The 20,972-nt window shown below is 43.7% G+C and overlaps 1 protein-coding gene across 12 annotated transcripts in view; it reads left to right on the top strand.

The window, feature by feature from the left end:
- Positions 1 to 10,252: 10,252 nt before the first annotated feature.
- The window catches only part of LOC128105326 (myomegalin-like), a 198,778-nt gene continuing 188,058 nt past the window's right edge, over positions 10,253 to 20,972 (top strand). For 2 of the 12 annotated variants that reach the window (XM_052730390.1, XM_052730377.1), the window contains exon 1: positions 10,286 to 10,770. In XM_052730390.1, coding sequence (XP_052586350.1) covers positions 10,577 to 10,770 — 194 coding nt within the window. In that variant the 5' untranslated portion in view covers positions 10,286 to 10,576. Of the gene's footprint in view, positions 10,771 to 20,972 lie in introns of all 12 variants that reach the window. The other 10 variants (XM_052730380.1, XM_052730371.1, XM_052730384.1 and 7 more) reach the window with 9 other exon arrangements.

The raw sequence follows: 20,972 nt of genomic DNA, 5'->3' as shown, positions 1-20,972 counted from the left end.
CCTGCCTCAGCTTGCCACATGCTGAGATTACAGGTGTGAGCCACCACCCCTGGGTTCTTTCTTTAATCTATAGATACAGGTTAAATAATATATGCTTTTGCTACAATTTAAATTAACTTCAGCAATTATTCCAAATTATTCATGAGGCTTTTGAGTTAAAACTCAATGAGACCCTGTGATTGACTCCATAATGGAAGATGAAGAATTGGAATAGATAAGAGAAAAAAAACTAATGGTACTATTAACAGAGACAGTGTGGAGTAGAAAGAAATTTGGGTGTGAATAATGTTTAATATGGTAGAGTCATAATATATTTAAAATAGTCTACAGCTAGAGCTATCTCTAACTTCTACCTTCCATTCAACAAAGATATTCCTTCTACCACAATCTCAAATGACTGTCATCAATCCTGATAGAATGATTCTAGTAGTAGGGACTTAATGATAATTATTTCCAATAAGGCCACTGCCATGTGGGTCAGAGAAGCAGACGGAGCAAAGCATAGTAGGCATGTGTAGAGAAGCTGGCTTGGAGTGAGAGTCTCAGACTTGTTTTTGTTTGTGACTCTCAGCTTTTCCCAAGACCTGTGTGCATATTGCCTGTATGTTTATCAGACACTATTGCTTCTTTTAAATGTATTTTAATTTTTATGTTAGCACGTAGAACAATGGATTTAATTATGGTGTTCTCATGAATGTATGCCATTTATCATTGTTTCCTTATGATAAATTCCATTCTTGCTTAGGCTACTTGGAGTTAATTTTAGTTACACAATTTCTTTATAGGATCAAATCCCATCCCCACTCCCACCCCAGTGCTGAAGAACCAACCCAGACCTTACACAAGCCAGGCAAATGCTTGACCACTGAACTACATCTCCAGCCCTCTACCAATCATCCATACTCTCACCCCTCATGTTTTCCTTTTAAACATACTACATGATCCTGGTGCCCTCGACCACTGGAGTTGTTATTCCAAAAAGGGCGTGTGGTCTTCTTAGATTGCTCAATGCAACCGGGAAAAGCTATTGCTGTATCTGATCAGACACTCAGACCTTGGGGACTGTGGAATCTGAGTCACTTTTGCTTCTGACTCTCTGCATTGTCCCATTCACATCTGGGATTGCCTTGCTCTTTGATCCTCTGAGCAACACAGAGCTGTGTAACAATGAGCAACCTGTGCTAGGTACAGGGAGGGCCCTCCTTGACTGTTTTACACTGAACAACAACAAAAAAGAATATTCAAATTGCTAAAGTTCATCTTTATCCTTGACCTAACAATACACAATGTTTTGAAATGAATACAATTCCAGAACCTTGGTGGTGAGAGTCGGGGAAGACAGGGGAATGAATCATAGATAGCGATGTCAGAGAATTCTTAAACCTTACTACGCAATTAAAAAACATACATGCTGTATGCTGTGAATATGGTGTTGCTCTGATTGGTTGATAAATAAAGCTGCTGGCCTATGGAGAGTCAGGTTATAGCCAGGCAGGAAATCCAAAAGGGAGACAGGAAGAAGAAAGGCTAAGGCAGAGGAGACACCAGCCTGAGACTGAAAGAACAGCATGCCAGCAGATAGGTAAGCCATGGAACACATGGCAAAACATAGATTAATAGAAATGCGTTAATTTAAGATATAAGAGCAAGCTAGCAAGAAGCCATGCAACTGGTAATTAATATAAGCTTCTGAGTAATTATTTTATAAGCAGCTGTGGGACCATGGGCTGAGTGGGAATAGAGAAACATGGGACTGTGGGGCTGGGCAGGACTAGAGAAACCTTCCAACTACATACACACATCCAGGTTAAATTAATTCATATTAAGCTACTGTACTAGATGTTTTTTTATGTCAACTTGACATGGGCTAGAGTTATCAAAGAAGAAGGAGCCTCAGTTGAAGAAATGCCTCTATGAGATCTAGCTGTAAGGTGTTTTCTCAGTTAGTGATCAATGGAGCAGGGCCCAGGCCATTGTGGGTGGTGCCATCCCTGGGCTGTTGGTCCTGGGTTTAATAACAAAGCAGGCTGAGCAAGCCAAGGGAAGCAAGCCAGCAAGCAGCACTCCTCCATGGCCTCTGCATCAGCTTCTGCCTCCAGGTTCCAATCCTGCTTAAGTTCCTGTTCTGACTTCCTCCAATGATGGACTATGTGTAAGCCAAATAAACCCTTTCCTCCCCAACTTGCCTTTTGGTTATGGTTTCAGTCAAAGCAATAGAAACCCTAACTAAGATAGAAATTAGTACCAGGGACTGGGGTATTGTTGTGATAGGCCTGACCATGTTTTTTGTTTGGAGGAATTTGGACTTTGGGTTAGGAAAGCAATGGAATGCTTTAAGCACTACTTAATGGGCCATACTAGTAGGAACATGGAAGACAATGGTGCTGAGGATGATTTGAACTGTGGGGAGCTGGCTCAAGAGGTTTCAGAGAAGAATTTTAGTATGTTGCCTAGAGATTGTCCTTGTGATATTTTGGTGAAGAGTATGGCTGCTTTTTGCCCTTGTCTGAAGAGTCTGCTTGAGGCTAAAGTGAAGAGATTTGGATTAATTCCATTGGCAGAGGAAATCTTAAAACAACCTGATGTAGACTCTGTCATGTGGTTATTAATGTTAACTCTAATGAAAATGAGCAAACTGAGAAAGTAAAAATACAAAATGTATAATTTGAGGAGAAAAGAAGCACCAGGAAGTGGAATGGAGCTTAGTTCTGTGTTCAAGGAGATAAACAGATTAAGAAATGGAATAAAGGGAGTAGTGACTTCAGGATAAGATCCCACCCAGCTGAATTTGTTTTTTGAAACAGGATCTCATATAGCTTAGGCTGGCTTTAGACTTACAATATAGCTGAGGAGCATCTTGAACTCCTGTTCTGCCAACTCCCACCTCCTAGAATGGATCTCATCAAAAGGTTTAGATTTTTCTCTCATAGTATTTCAGATGACTCCAGTTAGAAAGCAGGGGGTTGGAGAGATGCTCAGTGTTAAGAGCATTGGCTGCTTTTCCAGAGGACCTGGGTTCAATTCTCAGCATCTGCAAACAAATCCATAACTCCAGGTCTTGGGAATCCAATGCCCTCTTCTGGCCTCCATGGAATGCATGTGATGTACAATCATACATAGTAGCCAACACCCCATACATAGAAAATACATTTTTTTTTAAAGTGTGATGCACGAAACCTGGAGGCACGAAAGATGGCTTGGGGAAGCGGGTACCACTACAAAGAACAAATATGTGATGGAGAGGCAGCAAAAATAGAAAAACCAAGAGGTCATAGCGCTATGGAGAGGGGCGGAACTGGAGACATAATGGTGGTGATAGGTGAAGAGAGAGGGCTAAGGTCTACTTGCTATCATTGCCCAATATGTTGTACAACAGCCAGATGTTGTACAACAGCCTGGAGCTTAAGCAGACACAGACTCAGCCCTCAACCTGCTGTCTGTCTGCAGGATCTCCCTGGCTCTGGGCAAAGGAGGCCCAAGAGGAGGAAAGTTTCACTGCCTGGATTGGACCTCCTCGAAGGACCACTGTAGCCCTGTGATGTCACTGGAGGCCATGTTGGTGTCTGTGGTTTATGCTGCTGCTCCAGGCCACGATGAAGCCTGAGATCCATGTGAATGTACGCAGTCTGTGCCTCTGTCTAGTGCCTTGATGATGTCCTCGGGCTTTCCTCCCTGGGAGAGCCTGATGGGAGTGGCCTATGTAGCTATTTGGGCTGCTTCCCGATGTGAGATTCCCAAATAATCAAAATGATGATAATAATAATAATAATAATAATAATAATAATAATAATAAAACTTAAAAAAAGCATGATGCACACAGTTACCAACCTTGGTGGTGTGCATTTTACTTTTCACATTTGTCTGTCTGTATGTTTGCTTGTTTATAATAGTGTGTGCACATGTGTGCACATGCTTGGGCAAGGCCACCGTTAGTAAGTGTTTGAGTCTTATCAGACATTAAACAGCTGAAAGACGCAAACTCCAAAGTGGATTATAGAAAGGATAACTTTAGAATTATTTAAAGGACACTTAGATGCAGGTCCTGGTTGTATCTTAGTAGAAGAGCACATATGCACAAGGCACCAGAAAGATATGTATTGTATTTTCAAAAGAAGATTTACTGAAGAAACATAAAAAATGATAGAGCACTTCATAATCCACTTAGTAAAATAGGTGATAACAATATGTTTTGCAAGTATAGGCACTTAGGTAAACTAATGATAGGCATATATATATACACACACATATATATATGATAGTTATGAGTAGACATTCACATTCAAAAGTAGGCAAGAGTCTGACAAGTACTAACTTGTGCCATGGTACATCAGTTCTCTCCTTTTACCATGTGGGCTCCAGGGATTGAACTCAGGTAATCAGGCTTGGCAGCAAGTGTGCCTCATCCACTGAGCCATCTTGTCAGACTCTTGCCTACTTTTGAATGTGAATGTCTACTCATAACTATCATATATATATATATATATATATATGTGTGTGTGTGTGTATATATATGCCTATCATTAGTTTACCTAAGTGCCTATACTTGCAAAACATATTGTTATCACCTATTTTACTAAGTGGATTATGAAGTGCTCTATCATTTTTTATGTTTCTTCAGTAAATCTTCTTTTGAAAATACAATACATATCTTTCTGGTGCCTTGTGCATATGTGCTCTTCTACTAAGATACAACCAGGACCTGCATCTAAGTGTCCTTTAAATAATTCTAAAGTTATCCTTTCTATAATCCACTTTGGAGTTTGCGTCTTTCAGCTGTTTAATGTCTGATAAGACTCAAACACTTACTAACAGTGGCCTCAAGGACTTTGGTTTTCATTTCCTATCATCATTATCAAGCCTACTATTCTCCACTTCCTTATTTCTGGTACTCAGAACTGACTAGACTGATATCTTGGGTTAGTGATGTTAGTGATACAGTTTCCATATGCCCCTCCCCCTTTCAGCCCCTCCCCCAGCCCAGCAACTCACACACACACATCTCCTGGAGCTGTAGAACCTCTTGGGCAAATGAAACCAGCTACATGGTCAAATGGTCTGTTGTAACTGGAGAGCTGTCCTCAACAAATTTATGAGTTGAAACTGCCTTTACTATTTCTGGTAGATGTTCATCTTTTGTCTTACTAGAGGTTTCCTGAAATTCCGGAGTCTGAGAGGCCCGCTTTCTTTCCTCATGTGTAGAAAATGCTGGTCTTGATATCCTCAAATACTGCTTCTAGGGCATTCTCTCGCCTCTCTTTCAGGTACTGAAATTACATATGTCTTAGATCCTTTAACTGTGTTAAGTTAGCCTCTGCCCTTCAGCTTAGGTGGAGCTATAATTCAGATCACTAATCCCGACTTCTGCTATACTCACCGTTATGAAATACAGCAAAGGGTCTGTGTTAGCTACTTTTCTGCTGCTGTGATAAACCCATGACCAAAGTAACTTACAGAAATAAGCGTTTGTTTTGGATTGTGGGTAAGCCATTGCGGCGGGAAAACACAGCAGCAGGTGGCAGTCATGGCCGCAGGAGCAGAAGCTGAGATCTCACACCTTTGACAGGAAGCACGAAACAGAGAGAGCTAACTAGAAATGTTATAAGTCTTTAAATTCTCAAAACCTGTCCCCGTGATGTACTTCCTCCAGCAAGGCCACACCTCCTCAACCTCCCCAAACAGTGCCATGAACTGGAAGTACTCAAAGGCCTGGGACCATGGGGGACAGCTCATTCAAACCACCACAGATTCTTGTTTTCAATTGTGTTTAGTCTTAGAAAGTCTGTCTATTATTATATTATTATAGTTTTCAGTTGTATATTGAAACAAATGTTTCATCTTTTCATTTTGTCCATCTTTTTTTTTTCTAGTTTTGTAAGCTCAGTAAGCCTAAGTATTTAAGCTCCCTGTCAACTCTAATGCCTGGCTCTTGTTTGGTTAAAGCCTTCTCTTAATGTTTAATCATTTGGATCTGACTTTTAATCTGGCTCATGATTTTTTATTGGATTTGGACAAAGATATGAAAAATGGAGAGACTTTGGCTAATATTCCCTGCCTTTGAATGGTGACTTTTAGTATGGCTGACAATTTTATATTGTATTTGGACAGTGATCTGAAAAATGGAGAGGCTTTGGCTAATATTCTCTGCCTTTAAAGGGTTACATTTTCTTCTGGGAGGTAGAAAGGATACTTAGTAGACCACTCCGATCCTGCAAATGCTTGGTTTCAAGCTATGTCATATCTGTTCTCTTTCAGTATCATTGTGCCCTTATTCCAAGAGCATGGTTCTTTGGTGGTCTCAGTTGCAAGCTCTGGTGTATCTACACCTTGAGGATTGAAGTCCAAATTCCGATGTGAGCTAAAATTGTGCTTGGCTCATTAGACTCTGAGCTGCTGTTTTCTGGTGGATTTCTTGGTAACTTTTTCTGTGCATGCCAAGTTTAGTCATAAGGTAAGCCAGTAGCTTAATGAGGATCTTTATCTACATTCACGAACTCTTTTCCCACACTCTTCCCCTTTCTGGGAGCATGTCTGCAGTCCCAGCCACTTTGGCTGCCCTGGGATTTAGCCTTTTACTCAGCATGGGGATGTTGTCTTTTACCTGAGCTCTGTTATGTTGTACCTAAGTTTGAAATCCTGGAAATAGGAAGCCCAGCGTAAACCAAGTGCTTGTGCATCACTGTGTAAACATCATAGGTTCATGCTCTGCCTGCGCTGGTCACACCTCAATGCCTTCAAATAAAGATCCTGCACGAAACGGTATGTAATTCTTACGTACAGTTGCTACTTCCTGTATAGTATTCAATTCCTTTCTTCCCACAGTGAGAGGGTTAATTTGATACATTTACCCCATCTTGGCTGGAGGAAGAAGTCATAATACCTACTAGCTTTGGGGTTTTCAAAAGTTTTCACCGAAACTGTTTATCTGCCTCAGTTACAAAAAATGGCATAGTCTCTTTAATTATGGAAATCCGTTCTTTTAAATTTGTGTATTAGGCAAAACCTATCACTGAGCAGAACCAAATTCTGAGCACCTGGAATCCAAATACATGATCAAAACAGGTCATTTATAAATCTAGAGCCATGTGGTGGTGGTGGTTCCTTAGCCTATTTGTAGATAAGCCACATAAATCCAGTTTCAGCCCTACCACTCACAGTCATAGTGTTTAGCCCTGAAGACGGTAAGAGTGTTAGTTGTATAGAATAAGTGGAGTGGCACCTCGTGAAATCTGATGTCAACATCACAGTTTCCTTTTGGTCTTGGAGCTAAATTCTTTGAGGGGGAATAAAAAATGGCTTGGGGAAATGCACCTGGCCTGGTCTTTGGCAGAACAACCGTAATTTAAGCAGTAAGGTTAGAAGCCTGTGTGCAGAGCTGGCCTTGGTAGCTGTTCTGTGCCACCGTGCTGGGCCTTACACAGATGCTAGGGACCTGAGCCCATGCCTCCATGCTCATACACTGAGCCATCTCCTCAGCCTCCAGTATCGTATATCGTGTGAGAAAAAAAGAGACAGTAGAGAGCCAGTTGACATCTGGATACTTAAAGCTTTACATCTGCATAAATTCTGATCATTTGTATTGATTTTATATGCCCAGATTGTTAAAATTTCTCTTTTTCAACTGGGTGGTGGTGGCAAACGTCTTTAATCCTAGCACTCAAAAGGCAGAGGCAGTTGGATCTCTGTGAGTTTGAGGCCAGCTTGGTCTACAAAGTGAGTCCAGGATAGCCAGGGATACACAGAGAAACCCTGTCTGCAAAAACCAAAAAAGGAAAAGAAGAGGGGGAGACTTATTTTTTCATGTTATTTCACAGTCTTTTGTCCTTATCGTCCCTGCTGCCAGGGGTCACAGTCACATAGTTTCTCTGGACCCACTTCTTTCTAGCCCCACATGGAAGTCCTGAAGGACTAGGGAAACATGGAACCAGGGGCATGGAGCATCTCAATATGCCCCTCTTCCCTTTCAAAACTGGGGAGTATATTCAGTCTCCTAGGTATGTAATGATTTTTGGCAAATTGAGACATTACCAACAGTGAGAGACCCAAATAGCTCTAGAAAGGAAATAACCTGTGACTGTCGATTCCATTAGCCCTTTCTCAAATTTACCTTAGGATCCTCTAGTAAATTATGAGAAGAAGTGATCAGGACAAAAATGTTAAGTTTCCACATTTTCTCATTTTATTTAGTAACACTGAGATTTTTTTTAAGCTGACATTCACTAATTACTACATCTTAGGCTGACAAGCTTCTTTTTCTTCTCTGCTAGGAACTGAACCCAAGATCTCACGCGTGTTAGGCAAGAACTCTCTTTCCTTGAGCTGCCCTCCCATTTTGACAAGCTATTTCCTTTAAGTTTTGTAACCGTCTTAAATCACAGCTGTGAAAACATCTAGTTCTTATTTTATGTACTAACTCCCTAAAGTTAACAAAGCTGTCTGGTTTTCTTTTCAGTCTTATTAGATAGAGTTGTGTGAAAGGTTTGTCTAATACATGACTCCATCAATGAAACGGAGCCAAAGAAACCCACTGCAGAAAACCAGGGGCTGAAGAACAGCAGCAGGCCATGGGGAGCATGGACAGCAAGTGAAACAATGTATTAAAGCGAATTGCAGGAAAAAGCCAGGCAAAGACTTGTCAGAAAAGGAGGGGGGGGTGTTTGGGGGATGGGAGACTGAGCATGCTAATGGCACACAGATGGAGCTAATGAACATGGGCAGAAGGAGATACAGACTAGAAGCTATCACTTCAAACCCCCTGGTTGAGAAGGTAAGATAAACAACCCAGATAAGATAGATTGGAAAAGGCCAAGAAGGAAGATACAGATTAAGACCCTTGAAATGAGAGAAGAATAATTTCGTTTTCTGGAGGCAGCTGCAACCATCCTGGGGTGGATCAATTAAAGATAAAATGAGTCATGGAGAATTAGAGGTCGTGGTGGATGTGAGAGAGCTGTATCTCCACTGATAGCATTCAGGTTTGTGTCTCTGGTAGCTGGGTGCCTGATAAGGCCAAGATTAAAAGCCAGAACACTGAACCACAGCAGATTTTGGAGAAAGGGTGGGTTACGATGAATTCAGTTTGGTTCAGGTTGAGTCCATCAGTGCTGATGGGCACTGTCTAAGAACTTTTCCATCCGTAGTGCACATCTACAAAGACAGTCTTGGCTTGCCCATAGGCCTGGTGCTATACATGAGAGTACGGCAGAAGCATTCCGCTTTGTTGGAGGTTATAGCTTGTCTCTGTTCTTCAGGGCGAGGTGTGGGATGTAAGAAATAGGCTGCTGGAACAACCGCTGAGTGATGATTTAGTTAACCTCTGTGTGTTTGTTGGTGCTGGAGACTGAACCCAGGGCCTTGCGCATGCGATAGGAGCGCTTATCACTGAGCTTTATTCCTGCCTCATTTCATTTTGCTTTGAGACAGACTAGCCTTGAGATTCTGATCCCTTTCTGACTCAGCCTTCCTTGTAGTTGGGATTACAGGCATGAACCTATATGCCCTGATAATATGTTTTGTCTCACTATGCAACCCTGGCTGTCCTGGAACTTGCTTTGTAGCCCAGGCTGGCCGGGAATTCACAGAGATCCACTTGCCTCTGCCTTCAGGGGCAGGCATTAACAGCATGCGCCACCATGCTTCCGTGTGTGTGTGTGTGTGTGTGTGTGTGTGTGTGTGTGTGTGTGTGTGTGTGTGTGTTGTTACTGTTGTTTGTTTGTTTGCTTGTTTTTAGATGACAACACTCACTTGGCCTGATGGTAGATACTGTTTTCTATGAGTTCTTAGAAAATGAGCATCAGAAAATCCCAACTGAAAGAAAAATTGTAGCTGTTCAGGAACCTCCCTCCCTCCCTGCCTCACCCCACCCCCACCCCCATAACCAAAGAGAAAATTGAAGAAAAGAGATGAGGGACTGGGGCAAAGAAGAAAAGAGGCTAACCAACAAGCTGGAGCAGTATTCTGAGGACTCAGTAACAAGGAACAGTTTACAATATAAAAGGGAACGAAAGAACCAGGAAAGTAGGTAGAGGTGTGAGAACAGGAGGAACTTTAAAAAGCGCCCATTTATTTATTTGTTTGTTTGTTTGTTTGTGTTTCTCTATTGTGTGTGGGGGGTATGTGTGCATGTATAGGTCAGAGGATAACTTGAGGAGGTCAGTTCTCACCTATCATGTGGGTTCACGTCATAGGGTTTAAGCAGCAAGTGTCCTTACCCCCTGGGCCATCAGGCCCATCAGGGACTTCTTTAAGCTTAGAAACTGGGGAAGGTGACATTGGAGTGCATAGAACGAAGAGGCAGTAGTGAGGTCTGGAAATGACAAGACTGCCAGGCTGAGGTCTCAGATGGAGAGATGCTGGAGGATGCAGGGCAGAGAGCGTCTCTGTAGCGGACCAAATCGTCTGGGCGGAGCAATTGACAGGCAGCCTCGTGGGAGGCTGAACCTGGCCGCATCTCCGCCACAGCCGAAGCATCTGCAGTGGATGCTCATCCACGCCGGAAGGATGCTCCTGGGCAGCCAGTGAAACCAAGGGAAACCAAGCAGAAACCATAGTTAGGGCGCAGTGCCCAGGCCTGGGACCCATGAAGCGAACCGACAGCGAGTCCATCTGCCACCATGCGCCGCCGCCGCCGCCGCCGTGCTGGGCTCACCACGCACCTCGCCAGGCCCCGTGGCAGCCCCCGAGCCGGGAACGACGGCGACCCCCAGAGCGGGCCGGGAGCTGGGCGGTGGCGGCAGAGGAGGAGGAGGCAGCCTCGGCAGCACCCTGGATGAGGTGAGGCATGGGCAGCTTCTGCCGCTGGAGCCGGGGAAAGCTGCAGTGCAGGGATGCTGGTGTGCAGGGGTGCTGGTGCGCCGTGATGAGCGGGACAGGGCTGTGATCCTGGCAGGAGAAGAGCACTCTCAGGAGAGGTTGTCTCTCAGTGACAATTCCTGGGTAAGGTTAGGCGGGCACGCAAGAGCTGGGGGTTCCCAGGAGCAAATAAAATCGGCACGACTGGAAGAGCAGGAAGAAAGGTGTGGTGCTGATGCCCAGGAGGAAGCATGGGAATCTAGGTCTCTATCCTAAGGTCTTTGCTTGATCTGTGCTGGTGCAGGTGAGGTAGGAGGCAACGCCTGCTGGGCTGAGCCAGAGATGACTCAGAAGCTATGCCAGGACGGAAACCTTAGGGGCGTTCGCAGAGACCCCATCTTGGCCTTTTCCTCCTCTGCAGCGCTGGAGCCTGGGCCTGTCAGTTGAATACTCTGGGCCAGCTAGCTCCGTCTGAACCCAGACCCTTCCTCCGCTCTGGCCTAGAACGCACCCGGTAGCTTAGGCCCCGTGTTCTTCATGCAGCAACAGCAAATTGAAAATCTGTCAGGGACAGATTGTACGGCTGCCGTTTATTAAGTAAGCATGTCTTTGTCATAGAATATTTAGTACTTTTCCCTCCTCATAGGAAGCTGGTACTTCACTCAAACCAAAAAACAATGGTGGTTTCACATTTTTACTTGGCCTTTAACTAATTGGGATCTGTAATAATAATAATAATAATAATAATAATAATAATAATAATAATAATAATAATAATAATAATGAATCACTTCACCTTTACGCTTCAGTTTCCTATGAGTGGAATCAGGATTTGGATTAAAAGAGATTTGACCTTCTAGGGTGAAGAGTTGCTGGATTTGTATTGCATGTTCCAAAGTCTGCTAGATTTGTGAACTAGAAAGGGGAGTCTATTCAAAGGAACTTTTATTCATCATACTACCCCTGTTTATGCAAGAAAATGTAGTCATTCTGTATCCAATTATACAGTAGCTAAAAGGATCACATTTCTATTAAGAAACACATAATAAATTATTGGAAATTAAAGAATGAAGCAAGAAACATGCATTTTTTATACAAAATGAAACAAGTCCAAATGCAGTTATGTTTTTAAAATGTGAGTGTGCTTTGACCAAAAATGTCTGTTTATTCATATATACATGTCTGTAAAATTTCAAAGCTTCTTACCAATCTATATAATAGCTGAATTTCTTTTCTGGAAAGAAATAAACACTCATCATGGAGGAGTGATCTTTCTCACTGTCATTGACAATAACGAATCTGTAGGGCTAGCACTTGATTCTCTAAATTATGGCAGTAAGGCATTGTAGCAAGGTCTTCTTATGCAGCCCAGGCTGGACTCAAACTTGTGATCCTCCTTCCTCAGCCCCCCAGGTTTCCTCAACTGTTATTATAGGTTTGTGGCACCACACCCTTGCTATTCATGTATGTGTAGTGAGCTTAAAATCAGCCTGGAGCACACAGCATAATTATATCTCAAAAACATACCTCCCAATAGATAGATAGATAGATAAGTTGAAATCTTAAGTATCTCATCATTGTGTATGCTAACTAAAAAGTAAATAACTGCAATTTCAAATAAGAATCAAGAAAAAGCTACAACAAAATACAAATGTTCAGGGACCTGGTAGCATACTTTCTATACCAGCGGTGAGAGCAGCAGTTAATGGATATTCGTGTGTCAGAAGTGTGTGGGGGAGTGGTGCTTTGAGCATGATTTTCCTAATTCTCAGCTTATACATGTAAGAAAGCAGCTCTGCTACCCATGTTCAGCTTGTGCTGTTCATTGAGCAGTGATGGCATTGGCTGGAACCTCCAGAGTCTAAACTATGGTCGTAACAGTATAGCATGAAACAAATGCTGGACCAGAAAGATGGAGAGAGAGATAAAAATAAAGGGAGTCTCTTCCGGGAAAGCTGGCTGACTGCGCCCCATTAGACTGTACAGTGTGTCCTTACTTAGAAAGTGTGTCCATATTCTGCCTTCAACTTCACTGTTTCTCAAGTGGATGAACCCACGTAACTACTTACTACCTGGGCCTTTAATAGCAAACTATTAATTTATAATAAGGATTTTTTATATATGTGGGAACCCAGTTCTCTTTTGTTAGTTCAGGGAAGTCTTGTGGCATACTTGTTACATTTGTTCGTAATATCTGAAGTACGAGCAGGAGCAGTTAGTCAGTGGATTTTAATTTTTTAAGAAAAAGTTGAGAGTCCAAACAGAGTATCAAGGACACAAAGAAATTATTTTTTTACCTGAAGAGTAAATGTCCATTGATTATCACTCTCTTCCTTCTGTATGCCTCCCCACCCCCTATCTTTAGTAAGTAAACACTTTTAACCAGGTTACAGTCTATTTTATTTGGTGTAGTGGGTTAAATGAAAATGGACCCCAATAGGCTCATAGGGAGTGGCACTATTAGGAGGTATGGACTTGTTGGGGGAAGTCTGTCACTGGAGGTGGGCTTTGAGGTCTCAGATGCTCAAGACAGACCCAGTGTCTCACTTTCTTCCTGCTGCCTGCTAGTCCAAAAGTAGAACTCTTAGCTACTTCTCCAGCACCATGCCTGCCTGTGTGCTGCCATGCTTCCCATCAAGACAATAATAGACTAAACCTCTGAACTGTAAGGCAGCCCCAATTAAATGTTTCCTTATAAGAGTTGCCATAGTCGGACTGGAGAGATGGCTCAGAGGTTAAGAGCACTGGCTGCTCTTCCAAAGGTCCTGAGTTCAATTCCCAGCAACCACATGTTGGCTCACAACCATCTGTAATGAGATCTGGTGCCCTCTTCTGGCCTGCAGGGATACACGCAGACAGAGCTCTGTATACATAATTAATAAATAAAATTGTTTTTTAAAAAAAAAAAAGAGTTGCCATAGTCATGGTGTCTCTCCATAGCAATAGAACGCTAAGATGTTTGGGAAACCTTGAGTCCCTCTCATGTCTACACATTTCTTCTCTGAATCAGTTGGTGTTAACTATAAAGATTAAATTACAAATGACAAGGTTCTTAGTCTGTGTTTCATTCTGTGCTAGAACATATTACACAAGGCTGGACATTTATAGAGAACGGAGATTTATTTCCTTGAGCTCAGGAGGCTGAGGAGTTCAAGACCAAAAAAGCAGCAGCCAGTGATTGCCTTCTTACTGTAATTATTCTGGCGACACAGGGCACCTGGTTGTACAGATTTTGGAAAGAGTATTAACAGAGACCAGAGCCATTGGACCCCAGCTGGTGAATCTTCAACGGGAAATGCTTGGAGCCATTAGTTACGTACACTTGTTTTATTCACAATTTGTAATGTTTTGGGATATCAAAAGTGATTCTGATGATGGAGTTTAACAAAAAGCTCTTTAACCTCATCTGAAGACACCAACTGACCTGTCTCATTCTTTGGTGATGTTGTCCTAGGTTGTCCAATTTGTAGCGCCTGGAAATCATCATTTCATATGATTTTTTTTTGTCCAAGATTTTAGTAATTTCTATCAGAGGTTAGGGAGAATGGATCCAGACCCTGAATTGTTTACTTTTGTGTCACTGAGAGAAAACACTTGATAGAAACAACAGATTGGAGAAAAGATCTACTCCGGCTCATCCAGAGGGTTGCAGTCCGTTATGGTGGGCAGTCCCAGCAATGGGACTGAGCCTGCAACAGTGGAGGCATTTACGTGGAAGCAGAGAGTGGCTGGAAGCAGGGGCTAGGAACTACCTTCAAAAAGCTGCCTGCCTAACCTGCCTCCACTGCCGTGCCCCACCTTCTAGAGCTAATGGCCCCTGACCTCCAAATAGCACTATGGATTGAGAAATAAGCCTCAAACCATGAGCCTGGAGGAGAGACATTTTAGCATAAAACCACAGCAGACCTTGTTATTTCATGCTTTCTGAAAGCAGAAGTGTCTCTCTACCCATACTGTAAATTAGTTTTCCATCTTTCCTGTGTGTTGGAATCATCTAGGGGAGACTTAAAGAGTTGACACAGAGACTCCACTCCTGGCCAGTGCAACCAGCCTCTTTTAGAAAGTGGCCTCAGCCTCAACACTCTTTAGACGCACCCTAGACTTCTCAGGCCGGGTGACAGAACCTCTGCATTAAGTAGACGGTTTCATTTCTAAAAAAAACATTGAGGGAAGTTTGTGATCTCTTGCTCAGGCCAAGGAACCGAGACTGCTTACATTTTTTCCCCCTTTGCAGACACTTGGGCATTGTGGTGAGTGTTGAAATAGGGTCTGACCTACTTTTTGTGTGAATCACAGAAATGGGAGACGGGTCCAAATAAGCTAAGTGAAGAGATGGGATCATCGAAAGGCTATTGAAAGAAATTCATGGCAGAGGCCATGAGGGTCCAAGCTCAGGCTGTGGTGGTGAGAATGTGGGGAAAGAGTAGATTTAAGGATTTCTCAGTTAGGATTGGAGGCACTCACGGATCAGCTGAGTGGAAGAAATAAGAGAGATGGTGGAAACAGGTGCACTTGACCCCTGACCTGCAGGTTCTGCCAACTGTAGGTCAAAGAGATCCCAAAGCAAAAACAGTGCGCGAGTAAAAACAATACAAATGAAACCCGGTACAGTATGAAAGCCAGTTGCCCTTCAATTGTATCAGATGGTGCAGACCAGCAAGTGATGTGACGGTGTTCAGGATGGCATGTGCAGGTTACCAGCAGATACGAAGCCATTTTTGTGGATGAGGCTTAAGCTCCACAGATTTTGGTACCTGTAGGAAGTCCAAAATGAGATTCTTCAGGGGGGTCCTGGAAGAGACAGTGGTGCTTCTGATATATGTGAGCATGTGAAGAATGTAGGCCTGGGCCTTCTGGCAGGTAATTGGCTTCTTTCAAGATATGGAAATCAGCCAGGCGGTGGTGGCGCACGCCTTTAATCCCAGCACTCGGGAGGCAGAGCCAGGCAGATCTCTGTGAGTTCGAGGCCAGCCTGGGCTACCAAGTGAGTTCCAGGAAAAGGTGCAAAGCTACACAGAGAAACCCTGTCTCGAAAAACCAAAAAAAAAAAAAAAAAAAAAAAAAGATATGGAAAGCAAAATCAACATAGTGGAAACACCAAGGGATGGAGAGAAACAACTCCATTGTTGGAGTATTTATATGAAATGATGCTTGATACCTCTGGTGATTTTGTTTTTGTTTGTTTGTTTGTTTAGTTTAGCCCTAGCTAAGGCCTAATTCCTGCTTCTTCTGGGGTCAGGGCAGAGGATGGAACAAAAATAAAGTGCCATTCAAATTGCTAGTCGGGGTTTCTATGGCTGTGACAAAACACCATGACCAACGGCGACCTGGGGAGAGACGTTTGTTGTGCTTACTGTTCTATATCCCAGTATATCATTAATAACAATCAGGACAGGAACTCAAACAGCGCAGGAACCTGGAGGCAGGAGCTGAGGCAGAGGCCACGGAGGACAGCTGCCTACTGGCTTGCTCCACCTGGCTCACTCAGCCTGCTTTCTTATAGCACCTAGAACCCCCAGTCCAGTGTGGTACCCCCCACAGTAGGCTGTGCCCACCCTCGTCAGTTACTAACTAGGAAAATGTCCAATCGGGTAAAGGCGTTTTCTCAGTTGAGGTTCCCTCCTTCCAGATGGCTCTAGGTTGTGTCAAACTAACATAAAACTAGCCAGAAGAGCTGGTGAGGACCCTTTGTAACATCAGAGCATCTGCCTAGAAGGCTGCACCTGGTGACCAAATAGTGGTGGTGTGTTCATGGTAGGAGGGCAGCAGCAGACAAAGGAAAGTTATCTCCAGGTGACACACTGATCCCTTCAAATCACTTGTTTTCTGAGGCTTATTTGCCAGAGCAGTTTCAGACATTGATCCATGCTCAACCTCACAGATTCTAAACAAACTCCTGTAATGTCTGTATCGGTATCCATGGCAAACGGCACAGCCAATCATCACCATTAGCTTTTAATAATTTGTATTATCAACGATGTTTTAGTTTCGTAAAGCGTTATTTATTGCTGGGTGCCAGTGGTGCATGCCTTAATCCCAGCACTTGGGAGGCAGAGGCAGATGGATCTTTGTGAGTTCGAGGCCAGCCTGGTCTAGAGAACACATTCCAGGACAGCCAGAGCTGCACAGAGAAACCCTGTCTCTAAAAACAAAACAAAACAAAAAGGTTATTTATTTTGTGTGTGTGAGTAGTGTTTTCCCTACGTGTACACATGTGCACCACGTGCACCCAAGGAGGTCAAAAATGACATAGGATCCCCTAGAGCTAGAGTTACAGATGGTGGCGAGGCATGATGTGGGTGCTGAGAACTGAACTTGGGTCCCCTGGAAGAGCAGCAAGTCCTCTTGACCACTGAACCATCTCTCCAACCTCTATACACAATGAGTACCTGTGACATGCCAGGTTCTATGCTACACACTTTATGAGCATTCGGTCCTCTCTATGACCCTGCAAGAATGATACTAATTATTCTCCCCAACTGCGTATAAAAAGTTAAGCAGTTGACAAGGTCACAGCTGTAAAGTAGCAGACTTCGTGTTTAGCATGCAGGTGCACTAAATGTCTATATCCTGCACATTTAGAGTAATTATTTCATTTGTCTGTGTTTAAAAACATTTCCTTTGCAACGCCACTAAGTCTATATTTCCTTTAAAAAAATATATCAAAACAGAACTGTGCATGAGTCAATAAAAAACCAACTGTAAAATCCTTTGCTAGAACTCAGACAAAAATGACCTGTCTTCAAGTCAGCATACATTTGAATAGGTTACTGGCTTTAAAACAATAAACTGTATTACAAAGTCTGACCTTCTGAAGACTTATTTTCTAATCCGTACCACAAAACCCATGAAGGTCATCACAGAGAACTGAATGACTTGTTTAAAAAAAAAAAAAAGGAAGTGGCCGTGGACACAACAACTGAGAATATATCAAAAAGTGTCAGAGCACTCCATATTCATGTTAATAAAAATGAGTGAACTGCAAATTTCAAAGGAGAATCTGAGACACTTTTCAGACAACAAAGACACAAAGTGAGCGGGGGCCTACTGCGCAGAATAATAGGCACATGCGTTCAGGATTTCCCCCACCTTGTGTCCTCACCCGCCACACATCTACTTTCCAACACTAACTGGCAGAAGGTGAACCAACAGGAGAAAAGTTGACATGGAGAAGCTACCCCAGTGAGCAAGCAGAAACTACCTCCCGTCTCAGCATCTCGATTAGTGACACAGCGCGAGGACCAGGACAGCTTATCAACGAAGGAGCTCCTTGGGCTGACGGTCCCCAAGGGTTAGAGTTTCTGATGTTGAAATGAAGGCACGGCAGCAGATGGCTTAAGGCGCAGCTGAGAGCTCACCTCTTGATCCACAAGCAGGAGGCAGAGTACTCTGGGAATGAAGGAGTCTTTTAAACCTCAAAGCCCACCCCCAGTGACACATTCCCTCCAACGAGGCCACACCTCCTAATCCTTTCTAAACAGTCCAACCAACTGGGGGCCAAGTATCAAACATATGAGCCTACGGGGGCCAATATCATTCAAACCACCACAGCACCCATGTTGTCTCCATTATAGTTCATGCTATAACACCTTTGGCTCTGTTACTCCGCAGTGAAATCCTGCAACTAAAACACATAGCTTTATTGTGGCTTCAACAAGAAAGTCTTCATGAACTTCATGTATTTTCTAATTTAAACTGTTCTTGGTGATGGTTAAAAACATCTGCAGGAAATGTGCATAAGAGGCACAGGCTATAGAATGACCTCTTTAAAAATTAATTAATTAATTAGGTTTACATCCGAGCCACAGTATCCCCTCCCCCCTCTCTTTCCAGTCCTTCCCCTTCACCCCCTCTTTGTCTCCACCCCCAATCCACTCCTCCTGCATTTCTGTTCAGGACAGGGCAGGCCTCCCATGGATATCAACAAAACATAGCAGATCAAGCTGCAGTAAGACTACGCACCTCACTGTATATTAAGGCTGGACCAGGCAACCCAGTGTGAGGAGTAGAGTTCCCCAAAAGTCAGCCACGGAGTCAGAGACAGCCCCTGCTCCCACAGTTAGGAGTCCCACGAGAGGACCAAGCTGCACAACTGTAACATATGCAGAGTGACAGGATGATCCTGAGCGATCACTGTTCTGTTCTTTCCTCATCACCATTGTGGCGCTGTGAAGGAGATTGTCCCCATACACTCCAGCATTGGAACACTTGGTTTCCAATTAGTGGTGCTTTGGGGGCGGGGGCCGGGGGAGGTCTAGGAGATGTGGCCTTGCATCTACACCTCTGCATCCTGCTTGCAGTTCAAGAGGTAAGGTCTCAGCCTCCTGCTCCAGCCACTAGGCCTCTGCTTTGCCATCCCCCCTCAGAACCCTAAGCCCAAATAAACTCTTCTTTAAGTTGCCTTGGTCATGGTGTTTTACCGCAGCAATAGAAAAGCAACTGCTACAGCCATAAATTGAGGTGGTATTGTGCATCCTTAAATAACTGCTCTCACTTCTCCGTCCTTCTTTCCTGAAGAGAATAATACCTTCTTTGTGGATAGGAGTGGCCTCTGCATCTACAGCATGACCTTGGACAGACAGAAAGGTTAATGTTATATTAGTTAAATTAGTTTGCCATGACTACATAGCAAACCAGCTCAAAAGTTAAAAACTATGAACATTTAGTGTCTCACAGCCTCTAAGGCAGTGGTTCTCAACCTGTGGGTCACGACCCCTTCACAGTGGAATGACCCTTTCACGGGAGTAACATATCATCTATCCTGAATAACAGATATTTACGTTACAATTCATATCAGTAGCAAAATTACAGTTATGACATAGCAATGAAACTAATTTTATGGCTGGAGTCGCCACAACATGAGGAACTATATTAAAGGGTCACTGCATTAGGAAGGTTGAGAACCACTGCTCTAAGAGTGAGGAATCTGAGCAGCTTAGCCAGGAGCCAGGGGAGGGATTCTGTTTGTGGCTATAGTCAAACAGTTACCTGGAACTGCAGTCATCTCAAAACTTGACAGGATCTGACAGATTCTCATCCTGGGTATGCCAACGTCACCTCTTGTGATAGTTACAGGCTTCAATCCCTCCGGGTCTGACAGACTGAGTTTCTGTGCTCACCATATGTATGTATGCCTACATCATGGTAGCTTGTCTCCCCTAGCACAATTACCTAAGAGAACGAAAGTCAGCATGTTCAAGATGAGCCCCAGCTGAAATGACTAGCCTCGAAGGTGGCATCCCAGCACGTCTACTTTCCTCTGCTCTTTAGAGGTCATTGATTCACCTCAGACTCAAGGGTAACCAAACACAGCTTTGATCAACAGCAATCATCCTGGGCCGTTTTAGAGGCTGCCTGCTCAAGACCACAGCCATTGCTTGAGCTCCTGAAAATCAGAGGAGCAGCAGGATGCCTTTCTTCCTTTGGACTGAAGCTGGGGTGACTCTAGCTCGAAACATACAGAGCCAGAGCTGAGGCTGGGGACTGCACCACACTGTGTGAATCCCTTATAGGTTTTTATCCTCAGAATAGTTAGGCAAGATGTGCTGGTGTATGCTTTTAATCCCAGCACTAAAGAGGCGGAAGTGGGAGGATCTCTGTGAGTTCAAAGCCAGCCCAGTCTACATAGTGAGCTCCAGGCCTGTCAGGGTTACACAATAAGACCCTGTCTCAAAACAAAACAAACACGAAAATTCAACACAATCAACAAACAAAAAGAAAAACCCTTCAAAGCAAAACAGAATCATAGCACCGTCTGGTTGTATTTGCTCAGTTCTGCCTCCAAAAACCCCAGAGGTTTTAATGGCTTTTGTGTATCTCATCTCCTTCCTGTCTCAATGGCCTCGGCACAGCTTGTTCCTTTACATCATTCTCCCAATGGAGTGCTCCACTCTGTCTCTCAGACAGAACTGGCAGAGAGATCAGAAGAGAGACTCGATCCTTGAAAACTGGACTGAAGAGCCTGGCCCTGGTATCGATTGAATGATCTCCTAGCTGTACATACTTCAGTAAAAGCAAGCTGAAAGCAGAATCCGGTGAAGGGCGGCTGGCCAGGCATGTGGCCAGTGGTCCACATCATTAAGCTAAGCTTTGGAGCTGTGATTCCAGTGCCCTACCCAGAGGGTAGATGAGAAATGGTACAAGGACCAGGCATGGTGGTGCTTGTCTACAATTACAGAACTCAG

This window comes from Peromyscus californicus, unplaced genomic scaffold (assembly GCF_007827085.1).
Source record: "Peromyscus californicus insignis strain IS unplaced genomic scaffold, ASM782708v3 Scaffold_9__1_contigs__length_137607984, whole genome shotgun sequence".
NCBI classification, from domain to species: domain Eukaryota; kingdom Metazoa; phylum Chordata; class Mammalia; order Rodentia; family Cricetidae; genus Peromyscus; species Peromyscus californicus.
The sequence above is the reverse complement of the archived record's forward strand: the minus strand, read 5'-3'. Positions and strand labels throughout refer to the sequence as shown.